This window comes from Strigops habroptila, chromosome 8 (assembly GCF_004027225.2).
Source record: "Strigops habroptila isolate Jane chromosome 8, bStrHab1.2.pri, whole genome shotgun sequence".
Lineage (NCBI taxonomy): Eukaryota > Metazoa > Chordata > Aves > Psittaciformes > Psittacidae > Strigops > Strigops habroptila.
The window spans coordinates 61,776,597-61,800,839 of NC_044284.2; the positions used below are offsets into that span (position 1 = coordinate 61,776,597).

Consider the following 24,243-nt stretch of genomic DNA (forward strand, 5'->3'; position numbering starts at 1 on the left):
TCTGATTTGCATTAAAATGGTTGGACTGGAGGCAGCTTTGCACCGTTTGACACTTCATACATTTTTAGATAGCATTTTTTTTCCTTACAAAGCCAATGAACACAGTGGCTGAAGGAGACATTCCTGGTCATCTGGATTGGTTTGGTTGGCTTTTATGTGCACTTTTGATCCCAGACAAATTACTTAGTCGTTCACTTCCGGAAACTGAGCATTAATTGCTGCAATAATATACATTCAAATGTTATTACATCATTTACAGCCACTTTATTTTCACTATCTATAGGGAAAGTCCATATTCTTTACACACCATTTTCCCGTGTTCCAGTATTCATTGTGTTACGGGGGTGGGTTGAAGCAGAGAGCATCTTGACCTCAGTACATTGAGGGATCTACCAATGGGAAGTCCTTCCAGATTCATATCACAGGAAGCTCTGCAGAACTAAGAAGGTGAAGTAAGGGCAGGCACCCATACATGGTGAACCATGGGCTTGCCATAACCACCATTCCATACTGTTGTCAGCAAAGGTTTGCAAGGACACAGCTTGTCACCCTCCTCCTGCAAGCAATCTCCACCTGAGGTAGCTGGTATTCCCTGAAGAGCTTGCTCAAAGAACTCCCTTGGGTCTTGCATTTCCAGCTACACACGGGCAGAGGTCAGTTGGTCCTATGGGCTTCACCCCATGAGAGCCAGGTTGCTGGTAGGTCTCAGAGCTGGCCACTGCCGCCACCAGACACAATACCTTCTCATGCCAGCTGCTGCTGGTGCTTTCCTGAGCTGTGTTTCAGGGTCAGACCCCCCTCCCCAGAGAGCTGATGGGCCTGTCCTTGCCTTGACATCAGCCCTGCCGATGGAGCAGAAGGTTGGCACAGCGGCCCCAGCACCAGCAGCCCCATTGCAGCAGCACCCTGTGCTTCGGCTCTTGTGCTGCAGCCAAGCCCAGGGCAGCAGGGCTGCAGGGACTGCAGGGAGCACACTGGTTGCTGTAGGATTCACAAGCACCACATGTATGCTCCTGGAGCTTTGTGCTCCATGCAAGACAATGAAGAAAGAGTTGGATTTAAAAAACAGATTTTGGTGCTGAGAATTAAGCAAGAAGGAAAGGGGAAAGGGAAAGGGAAAAGGAAAAGAAGGGGGAAAAAAAAGAAAAGAAAAAGGAAAAGGAAAAAAGGAAAAAGGGAAAAATAAGAGAAAATAAAAAAGGAAAAAAGAAAGAAAAAAGAAGAAAAGAAGAAAAGAAGTAGAAGAAAAGTAGAAGAAGTAGAAGAAAAGAAGAAAAAAAGAAAAGCGAAAATAAAGAAAAAGAAAAAAGAAGGAAAAATAAAAAAAAGAAAGAAAAAACAAAAACTGACAAAAGACAAAAGAAATAAAAGCACGTCACTGCAGCTGACGAAAGGTGATGTGTTGATGATTGCCAGTTTAGCTTCCTGTCACCATGACACAAAACTCGGGTCACTTGGGCCACCCGATGGGAATCTTCCCTTCATCAATGAGCAGGACACCCTTAGTGCTGCTCCTGCCAGCCAAGCCCAACATGTCACAGCCACTGCCCAGGGCTTTCCAAAGAGGAGAAGTGAACACACGCAGAGAGGGGTAGCACTGAACCAGGTAAGAACATGAGAACATGAGTCTTGTGAACACAAGATGAGATCCCATCCAAGCTCTTAACTGCATCCTGGCTCAAAACTGTAGGAATCCTGGTTTTGGCTCAAGGGTGGGAAGTGGTTATGTGAAAAGTGAAAATGTAGCATGAAGTAAAAGCAGCCCAATGGGAAGCAAGATACAGGCTAAAGAGAAACTGTTGAGGTTTGGAGTTCCATAGGGCACAGCCTCGTTTGTTCATGTGTGGTATTTGAATGTAGCTCTCAAGAGAGAAGCCCAGGTGTGGGTCGGGGCTGGAAGGAGAGGGAAGGTGGGCTGGAGGTTCATGTGCAGAACTCCGGGCTCCTGCAGGCTGCAGACTTTGTGCTTCCTCCACCCTTCCTTCGAATGCCAGCCCCCAGCATAGCTGTGCGATGATTTTCAAGGTAGAAAAAGGTAGTCACATCAGGGAGACGCTGCCAGGAAAAACGCTGTTGATGTCCAGAAAGGAGAAGGAATGATGGCAACAAGATGCTTTTTTATTAGAAGCGCTTTTAAACGTGGTGGTAGCTCGTGGCAGCAATGAAAAAAGCACTAGAGAAAGCAAGGACTGTGATAAGGAGAAGGTAAAACCCAGAGTGGGCACATCCCGGGACAAGCCCCTCATCCCGGCACGGGAACCTGGGGCTGGTTGATGCTCACCGCGCTGCTGCTGCTGCTTCCCAGTCCGAGAGGCACCGCGCGGGTGGTTGGTTTGTCCCTGGAGCTTCAAGAAGCTTTTCCAGGTAATTCCTCCCCTCCTTTCCCTCGTACCCGGGCTCGGTGCCGCTGCCGTAGCTGAGGGAGCTGCCGCCGTGCCCCGCTTCCCCTCCTTCCTCGGCCTCCCCCCGCTGCGGGGCTCCGGAGGTGTAACCCGGGCTCGGTGGGGACGGACATTTCCCCCCCCGCCGCTTCTCCAACCGCGACTTTTCGGTCCTCAGCGGCGGTTCCCGGGGCGCGGGGAAATGCGACATCCCGATGGTGGGCGCCCGGGATTGCTGCCTGCATCGGGAGGCAGCTTGTCCCGAGATGCTGCTTGCCCCGGGATGCTCCTCACTCTGGGATACTCGCTGCCTCAGGATGCTTTACTCCTCGGGATGCTGCGTGCCCAGGGATGCTCCCTGAACAGGGATACGGGCTACACAGGGATGCTCCCTCTCTCGGGATGGTGGCTGCCTCCGATGCTCCCTGCTTTTGGATACTTGCTGCCTCAGGATGCTGTCCATTTCGGGATGCTGCCTGCCCAGGGAAACTCCTCGTCCTGGGGTGCTGTCTGCGTTGGGATGCTCTCTGCTGAGGAGTACTGCCTGTGCTGGGGGTGGCAGCTACATCGGGATCCTGCCTGCCTCGGGATGCTCCCTGTCCTGGGATACTGACAGCTTCAGAATGCTCCCTGCACCCTGGGACAGTCACCTAAAGGAGCACAGTGCCATCCTCTAGAAATAACACTGTCCCTTTCCTTCCTGCAGTGAGGTCTTATCCCCTCACTCAGTAGCTGTGGCAAAGAGTCACTGACCTTGACCCTGGGCAAGCAGCGCTAAGGCTGCTGTTCCCCATCCTGGGCTGTGTGTTGATGTCCTCACTGGGCCTGTGGGACCTGAATTGTCCCCCATGAGCCTGCTGGTGTTGGGATGTTTACCTAAAAATGCAGCAAGTGTTGTTAGTGATACAGGAAAAGCAGCACAAATTGGGCAGTAATAGTGGGGGTTTTTTTGTAAATATAACGGTGAGAAACGTTCCTCTTTCTGCTGTTGTTTGTTTGGCTGTTCCTGTAGGTTCCTGAGAGTCCTTAGAACAGGCACTCGCTTTGCAGGGAGCTTTTCTAGGGAAAAGTGGGAGCGAGAGAATAAAAAGTTGGTTAAAGGAAACTACAACGGCCTGTAGGGACAGGCCAAGGGGAATGGCTTTAACCTGCCAGAGGGGAGATTGAGATGAGCTCTGAGGCAGAAGCTCTTCCCTGTGAGGGTGCTGAGGCGCTGGCACAGGGTGCCCAGAGAAGCTGTGGCTGCCCCATCCCTGGCAGTGTTCAAGGCCAGGTTGGACACAGGGGCTTGGAGCAACCTGCTCTAGTGGAAGGTGTCCCTGCCCGTGGCAGGGGGTTGGAACTGGGTGAGCTTTAAGGTCCCTTCCAACACAAACCATTCTATGATGGAACTACAGAGCTTCTGTGCTTTAAGGGGGATTTCATTGCAGAACTTGACTGCAATGTCAACCCCTCAGAACAGAACAGTCTGCAGCCTTTGTGCTTTCAAGTGAGATTTCGTAGAGATAAGTCTGCTTAAGCAGGCACAATCTTGTACTCTAAACACCTTATGTACTTCCTCTACTTTGCACTTACCAGGACACTGTCCTTTATACTTTCTTTAACCTAAGCACAGCAATACTATTTTCCCTTATTGATGTGTAATCTGGAGGTTTTTTCCTTCTTAAAGCTTTTTTCCCCCTTATATCTTTGCTCTTTGAAGGTAATTTCTCATTCTTCTTTCATATGTCACCCTGATCACAGTTTATATGCTCTGCTGCGCTCATAAATATGATGCTGCATAAACTGTCCAGCACTTACCTAAGGCAACCACCAATGAACATTATTTGAAGTGAGACTATTTCTGTCAGTTGACTCAAGCATTTTGGGCACATTTTGCTGTTTGAAGGATGTTTACACAGTCACCAGGCAATTTCAGTTTAGTGGAAGGCAGAGCATTTACTTGAAGAACCTTGGGGTGGTGATTGCTCATCATTGCAGTTACTAATCACCTACGGAAGGCACCACAAAGTGCCTTTGTGTAAAGCTGAGGCACTGTGGCCAGGCTCAACGTTTCAGTCTAAGAACATCTGGATTTAGATAAAACAAGCTGTTCATATGAATTTTGGCAAATCTTAACTATTTCACATTCACCTCAGATACCAGTTAACTTCTAAAACATGGAGTGGCTCCCATCTGGGTGCCTTTGGGCATCCTAAATCAACCTGAAATAACCTTTTTTGTTGTTTTTATATCAATATACACATGGCAAACACTATATTACGCAATGCATTCCCATGGAAGTGCCCCTCCATGCAAGATAGCATGAAAAGCAGTCAGGAATTAGTTTCCCTTTACATACTTTGTTACCAACATGACATCAAGTTTTTAAAATAGCTGCATCTCTGTGACAGGTCTGGAGTTACAGAAGGTGTTTGTTGGTATATTTGCTTCTGAAGCACTTGGTATATTCTCACTGCTCCTGTAGTTCTACTGGGAAGGGTCAAAAAAGAAACAGTTAATGCTGGTTGCGAAATGTATGGGAAAATCCTGAGCTTAGTTCATGCCGACCTTGAATAATATGTGTAAAACATTTGTATTCATGACTTCCACCACCATGGAGCATGGGTTTGATGTGGGTTTGATCTAGGAAGTCTAGTCACAGCGTAGGTTTTCATTTGAACCGAGTTATTGAGCAAGCCTGTGGGGTTCAAAATGTTTCAAAAGCTGTTTTGCTGGGCTGTGTTGTTGGCAGTGTGCTGAGTGCGTGCCCTCAGCTTCATCCATCAGGGTACGGTTAGATAGTCATCAATTGGAACAGGTTGCCCAGAGAAGCTGTGGCTGCCCCATCCCTGGCAGTGTTCAAGGCCAGGTTGGACACAGGGGCTTGGAGCAACCTGCTCTAGTGGAAGGTGTCCCTGCCCGTGGCAGGGAGTTGGAGCTGGATGAGCTTTAAAGTCCCTTCCAACACAAACCAGTCTGGGATTCTGTGACTGTATTAAATAAGTTGTGTGTGAGGGCTTTCCTTTTGGGAAGAAGCCTGAAGAAATCATAAGATTTCTGGTCCCCAAGAGGTTATCCAAATTTTTATATGTAATACTCGGGCCTGGGAATCTTAAGACTTCATTAGTTACCTGGGATGAGATCAGTTCTTCAGGATTTGGGGTCATCAGTACAAAGTCTGAGCACAGACCTGCTAAAGAGCACATGAGAATGCATAAACACGGCTGCTCCTCCAGAAGAGGGTGCAGGAATCTGGGAGAGGGTGGGCTGTGAAGGAGCAGGATGTGCAAACCAGATTTTGGGGAGCAAAAACACAATGGGTACTGAGGGTTTGTTCTTCACAGAAAGACTTCTGATTTTGGGCTTGCAGGGGTGGGGTTTGGGAGAGAAGAGAGCAAGCATTTAGTTCTTTAAAGCACAGAGTTGTCTGGTTTTTAAGCACAGAATTTTAAAGTAGCCATTAACTCTGCCATTCCCCTAGATCTTGTGCCTGTCTCTAGGGAAAACCATCTAAAACTGGCTGCTGCTTCGGATGGGGTCTTGGGAATCACAACTTAGCAATGTTAGCAGAGAATGTTATATAGGAAAGTCTTGTGAAATACGTGTGTTGGATTTTCTGAAGCTGTAAAATAGTGAAACACAAATACCTGCAAATTATTTTCCCACTTTTTAGGAGCTGGTAAAAGCTGTTCATTCCTCTACAGGGAGCAAAATGCTATTTGCTATTGTGCCCACTGCAATTTGGTTGTTGGAGCACCTCACAGCAGGTAAGATGTATATTTTTATTTTTATGTAGCAATTATCACTAAAAGAAGCACGCAGGTTAATTAGGGGTGTTTTTCAGCTTCTGTGCTGTGTGCTAGTAAACATCTTTCTATTGGAAAGAGCAAAATTTGATGCTCGATTAGGTTTATACTGTAATTTCTGTGAGAACTCCCTGATCCACTGCTACCACTGAGCATCCCTCATTCTCCATTGCAACGCCACTTCTCCTGGCCATCCAGGCAGGCTGTGGGCAGCACCCCACACACTGGGAGTGACCTGGGTAGGGGTACAGCCTCTCAGCAGAAGCAGCAAATAGCATAGTAAGTAGTTGCAGTATAGCAAATAATTACTAAGAAGTTATGCAGGGAGGTTATTTGCTTTAGTTCAAGGTAGAGCTGTTGGTTAGGTGAGACAACATCTCTACAGTTAGCTACCACAGAGACTTCAGAACTCACAGGTGAGGGGAAATGGGGCTCCCAAAGTGTTTCCCTGTATCTTCTGCTGCTGCTTGGCTGGTTTGGCCAGAGCACATGTGTTCTGGAGCCTGCCAGCAAGTCCCTGCTCCCATAGCTGAGCACAGCACCTCCTGTCCCCGTCTGCATCCTGTGCTACCTGGAAAAGATAACAACATGCAAGGGGAGGTCTTTGCATGTCAGTGAAAACCTTACTTGTCTCTTCAATAAGCCTGCCATTGCTTTGCTGAAACACAGATATTGCCTTAAACTGCAATGAAACAGAGAGTTCTGATTGATAGATTTTGCCTGGGGTTGTGCTAGTTGTGCAATGGCTGGTAGCTAGCCTGTAGTTTCTGACTTCAATTGATCAGATTGGCGAAGACTGGGCACAGCAATCTCTCATAAGTTGCCATGCACAGGCAGGAATTCCTGCACTATCATTGGGGATAACCGCTTCCTCGAGCACAGCGTGTTGTACAAGTGCTGCATCCACGTTAAAGCTTTGTTTTCCCATTCTGTTGCAGAAGCGTGCAGTAAAAGGGACGTGACTGCCAACAGGCTTCCCCGCGGCACTGCAGAACTGTGTGCCAAAGGGAATATGACTGCTAACACTTCTTCCCATGTCCAGCCTGGGAGCAACATCACCCTCACCTGCCAGCTGAAACCCCAGGACTACATCAAGCAGTGCAGGATAGCTATTTTCTTTAACAGCTCTGAACTGACTAGCAGTTACAGCAGTTCAGTAAGCACCAGGTTTCTAGTCCATACCTATGGCAAACACATGTTTACGTGCAAAACATTTTGTGACTATGGGAAAAAACTCATTTGTGGAATCGATATTGAGTCTGGAAGTAAGGAGATTTTCATTATTCCTTGTTCTTAACCCCCCACACACTATGATTCTCATAATGTCCTGTAGTACCTCTGAGACACGTTAGAAACTAGCAGTGGGTGGCCTTTCGCAGAAAAGATGCTGGGCTTTGGTGGCTTTTTGTATTGAAAATATTCCTGGCTGGAACTGTGCAACTCCAGAGATGCTCGGAAAACTGAATACTCAGAGCAAGTATCATCCCTCCTGCTCTACCCCTGACACCCTCCAGTCTTGCCGAAACACAGAGGACTAGGAAGAAAAAATCTGAGGGAATTTTATACTTTCTTCTATCCTGACGAGCTGCTGCTGCTGCAGCAGCTGTATCAGTGCTGCTTTTGTCTTTTAAGTAAGAATAATGATTGATTGCTTCAAGCAAAGCTTGTGGTGCCTGGTCCAGAGAGCTAGTAAAGCCTTGTATTCATCTAGCACCCTTGTAAAGTCACTTACTTTTCACTCAAGTGTCTCAACAAGTTGCAGTCAGCTCTTTTCACATATAAAAAGTATCAGGCTGAATATTTTACACTTATTTGTCCATAAACACTTTAAAAAAGAGTCAGCACAAACCCAGCATTTCTTAAAATATCTCCCATCAAAATCTTTAAGGAAGACTCTGACAAAAATGTCTGTTTAAGATCCCCCAGATGAGCCAAGAAATGTGTCATGTATTCAGCATGGGACTGATGGACATCCCATCTGCACCTGGGATAAAGGCAGGCTCACGTACATCGACACTACATATGTAGTACAGTAAGTAACATGGGGGTTCTTTAATACCATGGCTTGAACCTACCAGAGGGGAGATTGAGATGAGCTCTTAGGCAGAAGCTCTTCCCTGTGAGGGTGCTGAGGCGCTGGCACACACTTTTCCCAGAGAAGCTGTGGCTGCCCCATCCCTGGCAGTGTTCAAGGCCAGGTTGGACACAGGGGCTTGGAGCAACCTGCTCTAGTGGAAGGTGTCCCTGCCCGTGGCAGGGGTTGGAACTGGATGAGCTTTAAGGTCCCTTCCAACCCAAACCAGTCTGATTCTATGAAGATTTACCTTTATCGAAGCACATGAAAGAGCTGGTTTATGAATAAGTCATTCCAAAGCTGCCATGATCATAGGAGCCAACTGGAGCAGAGGGGTTTTAAACCCCATTTTCTGCTCACATCTGTGTGCACTGCACTGCAGTATGTTGTCTCTTTCTGGGTTCAACAGGTAAAGAGGCTATGCCAAGACACAGCTCCCTTTTGGAATAGGAAGGTCAGCAAGGGAAGTGGTCTTAAACCAGCTACTCAAACCTGCTGTTTTCCAGAGGTGGATCTCCTCTATATAGTAATCCTGTGGTCAGAGCAGTGCCTGCACCAGTAAACCTGCAATCAGAGCTGCTCAGAGTCTTGGAGGTTGGCGAAGAAGACAGAGAGGGACTTTGCTTGGAAATGTGTTATTTTTGCTTCCTGTTTTAGACCCAACCTGTATTTTTGCTCACTCTACTTTTGCTGAGCCTTTGCTGAAAAATATTTTGGCAACTTCTACAGCAAACTGTGGGGAAGGAGCAACCTAGAGCCTGTCAAGGCATGTTAGGAGACATTTGGATTTCAGGAATCCATTGTGCATAGGAGGAACCTTATTAAAAACCTCGATTCAAGCAAATATCTGAGTAGAATGAATTGATTTTGCCCTTTAAAATGGCTGGGTAAAATGAACTAGTCCCCATTTGTTTCTGAGATGTTGCATGTTAACCATCTCCTTGCTCTGCGAAGCTCAGTCTTCACCACCTTCTGTTGGCCAAAGTAGCATCAATTTTCTTAGTAGTTTGTAGAAACCTGGTGCTGCTCTTTAAGCAGAAGAAGAATGTACAAGTAACATGCAGAAGGGTAAGGAAGTGTGGATAATGAGTCCTGTAACTCTTGTAATATAGAGATATAGCAGTGCTTGCTAGTAAGTTATTAAATATATTAAAAAATACAAAAGGTCCACCTGAAGCAACATGATAGAAACATCTCTGATTCTGGTGGAAGATAATACACAGAGGAGCTCAATGAGTTCCCTAAGGCAGTGGGTTGAATGACAGGTTGAGAATGAGAGGTTGTGTTTGAAGTCTTGCGGTCTGACCGTTACACTACAGATAAGTTACGTTTTTAATCACTGACTTACGTAAAAACCACCACCTCCAAAAAAAAACCCCAAATCCATCATCCCCCCAAATTTTGTGTGCCAAAACCTACCTGTGCTCATCATAGAGAAATATTAAGCAACCAATATTAGGTAACCATCATAAGGAAGCTACTCACATACTTGCAGCTCAGTGGGAAACCAGAAGTATTTCCTTTGTCTGCAACCAAACCCAAAAAGCAGTTTAACACCTTTACTACTGAGTTAGCTAGAGGAGTATTTACTGTAACCACTGCATTTAGATGGGTGTCCCATGGGGCAGATGACCTACCTGGATTTTAGGGCAATGGTCCTCCCTTAAAAGCCAGAGTGCAGGGGAGATGTCAAATGAGCCCCAAGGGACCTGGGGACATAGAGTCAAGGCCAAGCCCCAACACACTCAGGGTTCAGCTTTTTTGGTGTACAGGACAGTATTAACCAAGCTTTTTCCTTCTCTTCCAGGCTATCAAATGGGACAGATGTCTTATGTATTTCACAGGAAAGGCTGGATACGAGGTTTGGCTCGCTGGCGCTGAGCAAGCTGAACTTTGACTTGACTTACACCATTGTGGTTGCTGCCTTCAACAAGCTAGGAAGTGCTTTCTCACAGCCACTCGTGTTCATGTTAATAGACATAGGTAAAAGCTTTAGTTGCCGTCTCTCAGTTAGTCCCAGCCCTTTGGAAAGATGCAAAACCATTTCAAGCACCTTGTTTACACCTCTCAGTAAAAGCCTCCACCTCTAAACCAGCAATTCTATTTCCACATACCCTCCGTTCCGAGCAGTGCTGCATACCTGACCTCTGTTTGCTTCTCTCTGTTCTTGCTGCTAGTGAAACCACATCCTCCCAAGTTTTCAGTGGAATTTGAGCATTCTTCTACCACCAACTGCACCCTTTCTTGGCACAATGAAGCACAAGCACGTCACTGCAGGCTGAGATACCGTCCGCTTACCAGGCATGGCTGGAGCATGGTAATCCTCTCCTGAAAAAGGAGCTTATGATCCTTGGAGGCTGCTTTAATACTGATATTTCTTATCATTTTGTCCAAATTTGCCTTTCTCTGCTCTTTAATTCTGTATTTAAGAAAAGCTTTTGCCTACCAGTCAAAAACGATCATTGGTCTAAAACTGAACAACAGTAAAACACTGCTCTTCTAAAAAACCATGTGCATAAATATTTCCCGTTCTATCAAGCATCTGTGTGATGCACTGAAGAATCAGAGGTTATGTTTGACCCACCACTTTATTGGAATATGGTCATATTGGGGGTTGTACTAGATGACCTTTGAAGATCCCTTCCAACCCAAACCTCATAGATGCTATGAGGCCATTCTATGATATCTGCTCATTGTGGCTCATGGCTATGGATGTGCAATTTCCAGAGGTTTGGACCTTCCCTAACTTCAGTTGGAAGTCTCTGCTTTTAAGTGGTAAAAGAGATGTATTGGTTGAAGCAGAGTAACAGAAAGTTTGTTATCTTCACATAATTAGCTGAGGGATTTTTCAGACGAAGAACTGGAAGCCTGATGATTCACCGCATCATTCTTCAAGTTGTTAAATTTGCCTCAGATTGGGGTTTTCCATATTGCTTTTTAAAGACGTGTTTTGGCTACTGGGCTTCCTTTGGACATTAGTAATTCAGCCCATCACTGCCTTCAACCTTTATTTCTTTGGGAGTTTAATGTGAAATATCCTTTATCTTCATTAAAGGTTGAAAGCTTAAATGGTGAAAAATGCAGTCTTTATGGTCTGGAGCCTTATACAACCTACGAGTTCCAGCTCAGCTGTAAAATTCACCCTAAGCGAGGACTGTGGAGTAACTGGAGCACGTGCAAGAACCGGACTCCAGAGGCAGGTAACACAAGATGGCATCTCCTGCACCAAGCCAGTGTCTAACGTTCACATACAAGTGGAAAATTTAGCAAATGAAGTCAAAATGCTGCTGGGTTTTTGCTGGTTGCTTTGCAGAGTCTCTGTAGATGCAGACTTGGAGCCAATGGGGAAGTAACTTCTGTAAGAGAATTGCTTTTTTAGTGCACGAAAAGCGAAGCTGTTCCAGTTTCTTGCAAAACAGGAATTCAAGAGTTCACCGAGAATGTCTGAGGATGTATTTATGTGATGTTGGTGAACTGTGGAAGAATTTTCCCTGAGCTGTGGTGGCCTGCTGCATTATAGAACCCTAGAATGGGTTGGGTTGGAAAGGAGCTTAAAGCTCATCCAGTTCCAACCCCCACCATGGGCAGAGACACCTTCCACTAGACCAGGCTGCCCGAAGCCCCCTTCAACCTGCCTTGAACATGGCATCATGACACATCTGGAAAAGGCAGAGTTAGTTGAGGAAAGCAAAGTATTTTGTATTGGTTCATATCTAATGGTTTTAATGAATCCCCACAGCAAGTCCCTAACTCCAGTCAGGATGGCTGCAGTGTCAACTGAATGACCCACAGCTTGGGCAGCACATCCTGGGATCTTGAGCTTGCTTGGCCATTTGCTGAGGAGTTGAATGGACTGGCTGGAAACTGTGCTCTCCCAGTCTTGCTGGTGAAGGCAGGTTTGAACAGAACAGTTCAATTTTGCCAAGTTGCTTTTTCCCGAGTAAAGAAGATAATTCACTTGGAGCCTCCCCAGGTGACCCCTCCACAGCATGGTGGAGTCACTGGACACCTCCATAGCTTCAGCAGAGCAGAATCTGGCCAGGCTTTTGGCGTGATCCCACCAGGCATTAGGTGAGGAAAGAACGTTTCTGCCCCAAAGGAGGGCACAGCAGCCTCCAGGCTCACACAGCACCAACCCAAGTGCAAATCTGCTGGTTTCTGCCAACTCTAACCCTTGTGCTGGCCATGGACTCACGTACCTGCCTGCCTTCACCCCGAGCTGCACAGACTCATATGCTGCAATGCTTTCAGTTCTTAGGAGAGAAGAAAGCTTCTCAGAAGTCTGTGCCTCAGCAAAGATGCGTCAGCTCTTTGGCAGCCCTTCCCTTCATCTCTACTTTGCTTTCGTTGCTCTTTCTTTTGTGAATTACTATAAGCTCTTCAGGCTGGTGCCGTTATTACTCACCCTATTTACCACTACTGACAGCATCAGTTTCTGTAAGCAGCATTGATCAATGCAAACGGTGTAAACTTTTCCTTCTCTCCCCCACCTTCCTCTCCACAGTCTTCTCAACCTTCTCAATGGCCCCTGGCTTGCTGCAGCATTTGTGGTCATTGCCCCTCTACCCAGTGAGTGCTGTAAAAGAGAATCTTTATAGCTAACCAAGGAGCCTTTTCTGTCCTCAGACGAGGTGACAGAAGGGGAGGTTGCAGATGAGAAGCTCTGGATCCATCATGGTTGCCCTTCTTTGAAGTTCTACACATGAGTTTGGCCTTTTGCAATTTCAGGAATACAGCTTTCCAATGAGATAACTTTTTAACTCTTTCTCCAAGCACGACCTGCCACAGAACTTGCTTTATGCAATCACTGTTCATAAGCGAGAATATTTGTTTCCTCAGCTTAACACATGTAGTTCTCATGTGAAATGAACTTTCAAATCCAGGCTGGAGCCCAGCAGGTGCCATCCCGTATTTTACTTTTTCCTGCTCTGAGCTTGCCGCTTTCTCCCTTGCTCACAAGTGAGTGTGCTCTGGTTTTATTTCTCCTGTCAGCTTCTTGTTTCTATTCCAGTCACCATGTGCTGTTATTACAGGGCAAATAGGTCATAACATTGCTGGCACCAAGGACTTTTTCTGCCTGTGAGTACAGCAAATAGGAGGCAGCCCCATTCTAGCTGGGGTTGTGCAAAAGTGTTTGCTCAGGTTATTAGCAACAATTATTATCTGAATGTGATGAGTTTCTGTTGCTCAGGGTCCTTGAGGAACCAAGCTTTGCTATCTCTTGCCACACTGGGTTTCTTTCTGCGTGATTCTGAGCTGTTGGAGCACAGTCACCAGTTTCTGCAGCCAGAAGTTTGCTTTTAGTGGTATTTCAAAAGATTTATGCAAAACATCAAGAGTTTCCAGTCACACTGTGATGATGAGGAGAATCATGGAAAGAACAGGGGTTTTAAGCTACCTCTGACGAGGTCCTAGCCAGCTACCTGTTAAATTCATTTATTGCCTAGAGCCAGACAGCAAAGTCCGACAGATCTGACAAACCCTATCATTGGTTTAGGATTGATGTAGCCAACCCCAAGGACCTCGGCTAACCTCAGCTTTGATATGTAGGCTTCCTTGGGAACCATCCTGATTCCTGAGTGCAGGGTAATGCCACCAGCAGAGCAAAACCCTCTCTTGGGCTTATGGCTTGTTCTTTCCATGACTACCATCATCAACGCAGCTGAACTCCAGCTACAACCGCAAATATAGGCTGTTACATATTGCACCATTTCAGGGACATTTTAAATCTTAAATTTTATAAGTCTCAGGATTTTTACCTCTTTACCTACTCAAAGTCTTGTTTGTTTGCTTCAAAACACAGCTATTAATGCTGCTCACCTTTTTCTTCCACACCAGTGCCAACGGGGCTCCTGGATATCTGGTACCAACAGCGGGATGTGGGTTCCCAGCAGCAGAACATATCTCTGTTTTGGAAAGTAAGTTAAATGAAACCTAAGCAAAGGCAGTAATAATCAGCAAGGCTAAAGGAGGAACTCTGGTTTATGTGCTCACAAGAAAGGACTGAACCCAAGGAAAGCACAGGGACATAGAATCACAGAATCCAAGACTGGTTTGGGTTGGAAGGGACATTAAAGCTCACAAAAAATTCAGATTCAAACCCAGCTGTGGGGTAAAAATTCCACATTACTGTACATCACCATCCAGCTCAGGAAAAAAGGCTTATGCTGGGTCTGCTGTACCAGCACTCCCACTAAAACCAAGCCCTGTTACAGGTACTCAGTTTCTCCAGTATTACCAGCCCAATACTGGTAATACTAATAATACAGCCCAATACTTTAAGGTAGGTCCAAGGGGAATTTCTGGATTGTGGGGAATTTTCTTTCAAAACCAGTAAGATTATTATTATTTTTAAAGCATAAATTATCTTCAACTTCCAGTCTGCAGTGTCCAGACAGCCTTCCAACTACTGACATATCTTCTCCCACACCAACAAGAACCACACTGTGAGTGAATGCAGAAATTCTCACGGGATTACGTGACCCAACCACTGTGGCTTTAAGATATTTAACTTAAAGACCTTTATCGTGTGATAAAGAGCTGGTGACACTTTCTGTATCACAGCAGGCTTCCTGCTGCATTGTTCATAGAATGGGTGCAATACGTTGCTCTTAGACCTTTCGTTTCAGCCTGCAAAACAGAAGACTCAGTACAAGGCTCTGCCAACACATGTCCTCGTATTATCAGACAAATACCAAAGAAAGGATGCCAATTTAGAATCATGGAGTCAACCAGGTTGGAAAAGAGCTTTGGGATCATCAAGTCCAACCTTTACCCCAGCACTGCCAAGGCCACCACTAACCCATGCCACTAAAAGCCTCAGCAGACACATTTTCCTATTATTAAAAGTGTTTTTTTCCCCCCTCCTCTTCCTTTTCTTGTTTTGTTATGACAAAACCCAGCCAAAACAAAATGAAGTCACTGCATAAGAACTGCAGGAAACTGAAACTGATAGTGCAACTGCACACACTGGGGTGGAAAAACCAGCAAGAAGTGTTACACGGGGCAGCACAGACTAACTTTCAGAGATGGGTATTAAGTGGTTGAATTTAAATGATTATTTATCATGGCTAATTCTTTGTCATAGAGTAATAATTCTTAAAATAGTATAATTAATTAGATCTTAGGCAGAAGCTCTTCCCTGTGAGGGTGCTGAGGCGCTGGCACAGGGTGCCCAGAGAAGCTGTGGCTGCCCCATCCCTGGCAGTGTTCAAGGCCAGGTTGGACACAGGGGCTTGGAGCAACCTGCTCTAGTGGAAGGTGTCCCTGCCCGTGGCAGGGGTTGGAGCTGGATGAGCTTTAAGGTCCTTTCTAGCACAAACGATTCTATGGTTCTATGACATGCACTTTCCTTGCAGGCTTTGAGCAAATCAGAGGCAAGAGGAAGAATCCTGCAGTACACGGTGACCTTCGAAGCCCTGGACCAGCGGAGCCCCAGGGCAGAAGTACATCTTACCACCCAAACCAGCTATGCCAGGGTCATGCCAAGGTTAAACTACAAGATAACAGTCACTGCCGAGAACTCAAAGGGCAGGTCCCCCCCTGCATCCATCGTGACAGACCTGGGCACCCAGGGTAAGAACTTCTGCTGCGTCTGGAAAGTGGGAATAACGCCAGTGCTCTGCTTTGTGCTACACACCATGGAAGCACGCAGGTCCCAACACCTTGTGCTCATCACGGTCCACCTCAGTGACTCTTCAGGGATCTGTAGGTCTAGTTTTCAGTGTGGTCAGAATCTGAGTGCAGCAAAATTAATGAGTTCTCTGAACTCCCCCAGCCCCGAATTCCCTGTGCCAGTACCGGGCATAACAGAGGCTCATAGTCTCAGGTGGTTTGTTCAAAGAGGCAACTTTTGACCTTGTCCTGGTGCAATAGTAACAAAGCCATTGCTGAATCTTTCACCTTTCCCCAGTGCTGCGTGAAATATCATGGGATGCTCTCCTTTGGGAACAGACACAAGGCTCCTCAGCACACAGGCTGCATTGATTGCATGAGCCCTTCATTAAGTGGAGACAGGACTGGTGCAGAAATAGCACTGGTATCTGACTATTTGGAGGCAGATGGAAAAGAACTGCTTTGTGGGCTCAGATCACTTGAATTTGTTCGGAAAACAAGTTAGAAAAGATGCTTGGACAGGGCTTGGAACAACCTGCTCTAGTGGAAGGTGTCCCTGTCTGTGGCAGGGGGTTGGAACTGGATGAGCTTTAAGCTCCCTTCCAACACAAACCAGGCTGGGATTCTATGATACTGTGAAAGTGTCTATTCTGGGAAAGATGTTCCAGCACCCTGTCCAGCCAAACCTTAGAAGTAGCTTTGGTCTTGTGGAGATCATGTGTGTTTGTGGTGCCGTCACAGAAAGAGAGTGTTAGTATGTGCTGGGACAGGATCTTCTCAGGGTTTGGGAATAGTAGAAACCAGCAGTGCTGTGTAAGTTCAAACTGCTGCACATGAGAGAAGACAAGAACACAACTCTACTCCTATCAGCATAGAGATCACTCTTGTATAAAGATCTTTTCTTTCAATTGCAGTTCATTTTTGTACTTCACATGGTGCTGAACTGGATGAGACATAGTAAAAAAAATATCAAACTTACCAAGTTCTCTTTAGGTTAAGTCTGTGCTGATGATGTCTTTTTCTTTGGTTGCTCTTTCTCCCTGTAAGATCTACCTCCTCCTCAGGAAGTGTCTGCCATAGCCATGGGAAACAGCAGCATCCTCATCAGCTGGAAGCCACCCATCAGCTCCACTGCATCCATCACTGGATATATAGTGGAGTGGTCAGACAGACAGAGGAACACGCACCTGGAGCCCCATCCAGCGTGGGTAAAGGTGCCAACATCCAACCTGTCTACAGTGATTGCAGGTAACTGCCACCTGAGGCATTGTGTTATTTAGACAGATTATTAAGGAACAAGTCAGATTCTAATTGTTACTAATTCAGCATAAGAACTGATGACATGTAAAGCTTTCAGTATAGGAGGAAAAGAGAATCGTGGCTGCTCTGGGATCAGCTCTGCAGTCACTCTCAGCTGAGATTTATAGCTGTTAAGTAAAAAGTCTCTGAAAAACCTCAACCCTTCCCAAATGAAACAAGCCAGCTACAGGTACTAGAGATCAAAGCTTAAGAATATTTCCTTTCTACTAATTGTTGGTTACTAATCCCAACCAATACTACGTGTCAGTGTACTGCACACTGGATAGCTATGAAGTTACGATGAAGGTGACAGCAAGTATTATCCTAAGTAGTCTTTCCTATTATAGAATCCCAGACTGGTTTGGGTTGGAAGGGACCTTAAGGCTCATCCAGTTCCAAGCCCCTGCCACAGGCAGGGACACCTTCCACTAGAGCAGGTTGCTCCAAGCCCGTGTCCAACCTGGCCTTGAACACTGCCAGGGATGGGGCAGCCACAGCTTCTCTGAGCACCCTGTGCCAGCGCCTCAGCACCCTATCAGAGAACATCATCTGCCCCAGTGCTGTGTCTCCAAGGTGTTTACATCCCCACTCTCAAATGGGCTGGAAAAGGCAGGATATTCATGCCATCTCTTTGTGCTCTGCTTTCAAAATGAGTTCCTGCCAACCTCCCTTATCCCGCAGGAACAGCCCAGAGGGGAATGCTCATGTGAAGTCACGGGGAAGAAATGGGGTGGGAGATTCTCGTGCCTCCTGAGGGACCTCAGCGTAGCCAAACCTGCACCTCCTGTCTTAGAGCAGTGAGCTGGGGAGTAGCTATTCGCCTCCTCCCTTTGCCTGGAGCACAAAATGTGGTCCAAGGTTTCCTTTGGAGGACACAGGTCTGCTGGCCGTGTGTGCTTCATGAGATAAAAAGGACTTCACCCTTCAAGAGTGCTACCATCACTTGCCTAACGCACAGTCGGGTTCTGCCATGCTGAATAGGAGATCACAGAGAAGATTATTTCCCCCTCACCCTTCTTTATTAAAGAATCACTAATAATCAGAAGATTCATCTCAGATTTAAGCAGCTGATGTAAATACTTCAGCCATTACTGTAAATAATTTAACGAATAACCATCCACTTCTAATTTTTTCATATAGAGCACATAAAAGATGAGGAGTGCTATCAGATCAGTGTATCTGCACTCTATCAGAACAGAGCTGGATGGGCAACATCAGTTAAGGGATACTCAAGTGCAAAAGGTAAATCACAGCAATACCCTTCCAGATGTTAAGCTAGCTTAAGTTTTGCTTTAAAATCAATCTTGTGTTCTGCAGCTCCATCAGCTGGGCCCCAGATGTACACAACACTGCAGGCAAACGGCATCTTGGTTTCATGGGAAGTAATCCCTGCCCACCAGCAAAGGGGCTGCATCACAGGGTACCACATATACCTGCAGAAAAAGGACAGCCAGGTTGACCCACACGTCTATGGTAGGTACCTGCTGAAGGCCAGCGTGATGTGCACAAGCTGCGGGTGGGGACAGAGGGGAGGGAGATGCCATCAGAATGGGTCTGTGTAGTCGAGGAGTCACAGGCAGCTCATCTGCGATGGGGGTTAGAGCAGCAAGATTCATTTGTCTCCCTCTGCTACAGCTGCCTTAAAGGAAGGGCCCTTAAAGCTCCTCCAGTTCCAACCCCTGCCACGGGCAGGGACACCTTCCACTAGAGCAGGTTGCTCCAAGCCTCTGTGTCCAACCTGGCCTTGAACACTGCCAGGGATGGGGCAGCCACAGCTTCTCTGGGAAAAGTCTGTGCCAGCGCCTCAGCACCCTCACAGGGAAGAGCTTCTGCCCAAGAGCTCATCTCAGTCTCCCCTCTGGCAGGTTAAAGCCATTCCCCTTGGCCTGTCCCTACAGGCCCTTGTCCAAAGCCCCTCTCCAGGTTTCTTGGAGCCCCTTTAAGTACTGGCTACTGTTAATGGATGTTTCATAGTTCTACCATATAAACCTCATTTTAGATTGAAATATTAGCTTATCAAGCGACAGTATTCAGGGGTCAGGATATGCAAAATCCTGGGTGTTCACTCTATACAATGGCACACATCACCCCTGGCACAGGTCCAGCCCAAGGCCTTTGACAGCCCTTCCAACAATTCAGTAACATAGAAAAGGAAATTAAAGCAACAGACACCTCTCCGTGCTCTGGCAGCTCAGTTCATTGGAGTTAACCACAGTAAAGACCTGTGTGAGGTGCTTCATATGCTTCTCCTCCTCCTCCTCACAGCCATTTCCAGTGTGACTGCCCAGCGATCACTGTACATCACAGACCTGCAGCCCGGGGAGCACTATTCCTTGTGGATGACAGCATCTACAGCTGCAGGAGAGGGGCCCTGGGGCAACAGTGAGCTCATCTGCTTGGAAAGTAATGAACCTCTGCAGGGATGCGGGGCCAGGAGACATCCCAGTCCTGGGCTCCCAGTTTTCCACACTCTGGAAATGCTTTTCCTGCTCCTCTTTAGTTACTGAACATCTCTTGTTCTTTAATTGCTGAAGAGTTCTATTTTTAGCTGGTTCTAAGGTGTAGCATCTCTGTCTTTAAGCTCCCAGTTCTGTGCCAAGATGTTGGCTATATGGTTTAACAGGAGTTGAAGGCCGTCAGGAAGGTTTATTGTGGAGAGGGAAGGATGGGTTTGGTCCTTTGCTACTGGCCCTGTGTGCTTCAAGCTCCGGCCCAGGTATTCATGCAGAAGGTCCTGCTGACCTCCATGTGTTAGTGGCATTCCATGGTCATTAGAGGAGCTGTCATCTCAGAGCCTTCCTGAGGAGCACAGCATCCCATGCTCCTGGAGCACACATCTATGTTTCAAGTGGTCCTTGTTCCTGAGCCCCCCAGGGGGATGCAGACACAAGACCTTATCTCAAAGCCTTCTGGCCACAGCTAGTGGCAGTAATCAGGGTTTCCATCCTGCAAAACAGGTTGTTTGGATTAAATTTACTTTGAGCCAGATCAAGACAAATTGTCACTGAACCCTGAGAAGGGAGTTGGTAAAATCTGTGCTGAAGTATTGTTAGAAAGTTCGTTTTGCTGCATTTCCTCCCCAGCAACATGCCAACACAACAACTTTAAGCCCCTGAGTCATATACATTAAGGAATTCATCTCCACAGCATGGGAGCAGGGCTCCTCTGGAGGCAGGAGAAATCCAGGGAGGTGAGAGGGAGAGGAAATTAAAGCAATCTGGACTGTTTCTGTTGGAAGGGAGCTTAAAGCTCATCCAGTTCCAACCCCCTGCCACAGGCAGGGACACCTTCCACTAGAGCAGGTTGCTCCAAGCCCCTGTGTCCAACCTGGCCTTGAACACTGCCAGGGATGCGGCAGACACAGCTTCTCTGGGCTGTGACTCTGTGACTCTATGAACTGCCTGTTTTGAGTTGTGGACTGTATGTCTCAAAAGACATTGGTAGACATCACCATGTTAAAGTACTGTGTTGTCCCCAACAGTCCATCCAGATTCCTGGCTTTCAAACCCCCAAAACGTTGGTTTATTTCATGAGTCCAAACACTAGTCAGGCCCCAGTTATTCTCCAACTTGAAGCAGCATATTTAGATCTTTGTGTTTCTAATAGAGATGTTCTGTATTCCAGGTGCTGGGGACTGGGTGACTGTTGTGCTTACCTGTAGCATCTTCATCTTCTCAGCCTGCATCTGTTCCGTGCCTCCAGCAAGAAAAGCGTGAGTGGATCCATCTTTTCCAATAAAACATGGAATTGTTATAAGAAGGGATGGTCATGTCCTCTCAGGACATCTTGGGGAACAGTGAGGGTTGTTCTGAATAAAGGCTTCAGAGTACATACATGATAACACTCACTGAGGTTAAAATACAGCCTTATTTGATATAGATAGTGGATTTTAACCTAGAGCCTGTCTGCTTCCACCAAAACAAAACTGAAGGGGTACAATCGTTGGCCATTAACATGGGAGCGAAGTTAAAGATTAAGAACTGGTTTCCTTTAGAGGAAAAAGCACATGTCCCCAGGACCAGGGCTCATGGCTGTATCCAGCAAGCTCTCCCCATAGGGCTGCTGTTGGTTATCACAGGCAAACTTCTGGCAGGAGGATGGCAATGGACAGCATCTACCTCTGCTCAAGAGCTGCACTGTCCCATCAGCCAACACCAGCGTGCTCCCTGCAGGTCCCTGCCAAGACAGATTCACAGTTACACTGAGCTCTTTGGTGATGACACACAAGGAGCACACCCCAGCTCAGTACTGCTGTTAGCAACATTCCTGCTTTTAATGGCACTTAATTCCGTCTGCAGATTACACTCCCTCCTCACCACACTCATACCACAGTGGCAGAGCAAAGCCATTCCAGACCCAGCTAATGCCACATGGGCCAAGAACTACATGTCTGTGAAGGTAAATTGTACTCTGTTTTTCTTCTAATCCCACCCCCTTCAGAATGAAAAGTGATTGGAGCCATGCAAGTCAGTCATCTCCTCATGCAGCAAATCCAGTGATCTCTGGCAGTAGATAAGCTCTGTTCTCATATTGTGTTAGACTACAGAATGTATCACAGGATCCCAGACTGGTCTGGGTTGGAAGGGACCTTAGAGCTCATCCAGTTCCAACCCCTGCCACGGGCAGGGGCACCTTCCACTAGAGCAGGTTGCTCCAAGCCCCTGTGTCCAACCTGGCCTTGAACACTGCCAGGGATGGGGCAGCCACAGCTTCTCTGGGAAAAGTCTGTGCCAGCGCCTCAGCACCCTCACAGGGAAGAGCTTCTGCCTCAGAGCTCATCTCAATCTCCCCTCGGGCAGGTTAAAGCCATTCCCCCTTGTTGGGCAAATTAAATGCAAGAACAATGCAGAGACCTTTCAGTCACTGGAATAATCTCCCCAGGGAAGGGGTGACTCCTCAGCGTTGGACACTGTTAAGGTTCACCTGCACAGGGTTCTGGGACATCTAGTCCAGGTCATGCTTTGTCTGGAAAGGTTTAACCAGATGATCCTTGAAGTCCCTTCCAACCTGGAATTCTATGACTTTTAGTAGTATTAGCTGTTGTGTGGAGGGATACTTGCAGTGGGGGGATGGAAGGCGACAGGACATCAATCCCACGATGGTTTATCACTGCCATGTGTTCCCCTCCGCAGGCTGAGCTGCGCTGGCCCTCCAGCCTGTTCCTGCCCAGCACCAGCAGCTTCGAAGAGCCTGAACCAACACAAGTAGAAGAAGCCTTTGTGAAGCCCATCACCCTGGCCCTGCAGGACAAGGTCCTCTTCAGAAGCAGTGGCACAAAGGGACATGGGGACTGGGTGCTGGAGAGCAGCCTGGGGCAGGAGGAGCCCAAGTACGAGCCTCTCACCAGCACAGCGGATGAGGAGGTGTGTGAGCAGCAGCTACCCGACCTCTACAGGAGGATAGTGGTGGAGGCCATGGAGCACACACACAACGTCCCTGAGTACATCGCCAACCCCACCAGCAGCACAGCCCCCACGTACCTGCCCCTGGGTACAGGCACTGCTGAAGATCAGCCCGAGCTCGAGTGTGACCCGCTCTCCATGTTCCCAACAACCTGTTTGACACCCATATTTCCCTATGAAGGGAATCTTACCTTGGATACGGTGAAGATAAACTGTAGCTCATTCACCAGGTAGGAGGTCAGGGTGACATGAGCCCAGCTGAATAGTTCTTGCACTTTACTGAAGGTACAGACAGTCCAGAAACTTGCACGTGACATTTTCAGGCGGCCAAAAACCGAACTCACAAACCCCTCCAGCGCTGCAGATGACACCTCACTGTACAATAGAGCAGCTCTCACCCACACAGCACATTCAGGTAGATCAAAGACAGGCCATGGGGAACGCCAGGGCTGCATGACCCGGCTTTTGGAGAGGTTAATTAGTTACTCAGGCTGACTTTGTGCAGCCTGGGCTGCCTCAGGCATCACTGACTGATCAGGAGTGGTCTGAGCCAGCCTGGGCCACCCTGAAAGTTAGCAACATCCGCATTAGTGCCCACCAGTCCACAGGTGGCATTCATGGGATCCCAGACTGGTTTGGGTTGGAAGGGCCCTTAAAGCTCATCCAGCTCCAAGCCCTGCCACGGGCAGGGACACCTTCCACTAGAGCAGGTTGCTCCAAGCCCGTGTGTCCAACCTGGCCTTGAACACTGCCAGGGATGGGGCAGCCACAGCTTCTCTGGGAAAAGTCTGTGCCAGCGCCTCAGCACCCTCACAGGGAAGAGCTTCTGCCTCAGAGCTCATCTCAAATCTCCCCTCTGGCAGGTTAAAGCCATTCCCCTTGGCCTGTCCCTACAGGCCCTTGTCCAAAGCCCCTCTCCAGGTTTCCTGGAGCCCCTTTAGGCACTGGAGCTGCTCTAAGGTCTCCCCTTCAGGAGCCTTCTCTTCTCCAGGCTGCCCCAGCCCAGCTCTCTCAGCCTGGCTCCAGAGCAGAGCTGCTCCAGCCCTCGCAGCAGCTCCGGGGCCTCCTCTGGCCTCGCTCCAGCAGCTCCACGTCCCTCTTGTGCTGTTGCCCCAGAGCTGGATCAGGGCTGCAGGGGGGGTCTCCCCAGAGCGCAGCAGAGGGGCAGGATCCCCTCCCTGACCTGCTGCTCACGCTCTGGGGGTGCAGCCCAGCACACGGGGGGGGTTCTGGGCTCAAGCACACACTGAAGCCCGATCATGGGGACCTTCTCCTCAGGGCTGCTCCATCCAGTCTCCCTGGTATTGCCCTGACCCAGGGGCAGGACCTTGCCCTTGGCCTGGTTGAACTTCATGCATTATCCCTCACCACATCCTCAGCACAGGCACCACCTCACCTCATCCCCAGTGACACCAGTGCTGCAGCCCCTGTGGGTACCAGGGGACACGTCCACAGCTCTGCCCGGGCCAGCCTGGCCTTGGGGCTCAGTTCAGGGGAGAAGTAATCCTCACCAGAAATAAAAGCAACAAAAACGACTGTTGAGAAGAATTCAAACCATTTATTGAAGTATTCTAATTACAGGTCTGAAGTGTGTGTTACACATTTAATGACTTTGTTTACTAGATGTGTGTATATATATATAAATAAAATGTTGGACTCCTGAAATTGGTTTCCTGTTGTTTTCC

At 47.6% G+C, this 24,243-nt stretch overlaps 1 protein-coding gene across 1 annotated transcript; it reads left to right on the forward strand.

The window, feature by feature from the left end:
• The first annotated feature begins 6,050 nt into the window (after nucleotides 1–6,050).
• IL12RB2 (interleukin 12 receptor subunit beta 2) lies at nucleotides 6,051–22,867 on the forward strand. The gene is made up of 15 exons (XM_030495825.1): nucleotides 6,051–6,130; nucleotides 7,108–7,434; nucleotides 8,087–8,201; nucleotides 10,051–10,226; nucleotides 10,421–10,560; nucleotides 11,299–11,443; nucleotides 14,082–14,161; nucleotides 15,602–15,818; nucleotides 16,905–17,105; nucleotides 18,297–18,398; nucleotides 18,474–18,629; nucleotides 19,422–19,538; nucleotides 20,781–20,868; nucleotides 21,455–21,554; nucleotides 22,289–22,867. The coding sequence occupies exons 1-15, from the start codon at nucleotides 6,076–6,078 to the stop codon at nucleotides 22,790–22,792; spliced, it is 2,523 nt and encodes an 840-aa protein (XP_030351685.1). The 5' UTR covers nucleotides 6,051–6,075; the 3' UTR covers nucleotides 22,793–22,867.
• Nucleotides 22,868–24,243: the final 1,376 nt, after the last annotated feature.

Coding starts and splice junctions, on each gene's coding strand:
- IL12RB2 (XM_030495825.1), top strand. CDS start 6,076: ATGCTATTTGCTATTGTGCCCACTGCAATTTGGTTGTTGGAGCACCTC. Junction 17,106..18,296: donor CCTGTCTACAGTGATTGCAG/GTAACTGCCACC, acceptor TTTTTCATATAG/AGCACATAAAAGATGAGGAG. Junction 18,399..18,473: donor GGGATACTCAAGTGCAAAAG/GTAAATCACAGC, acceptor TGTGTTCTGCAG/CTCCATCAGCTGGGCCCCAG.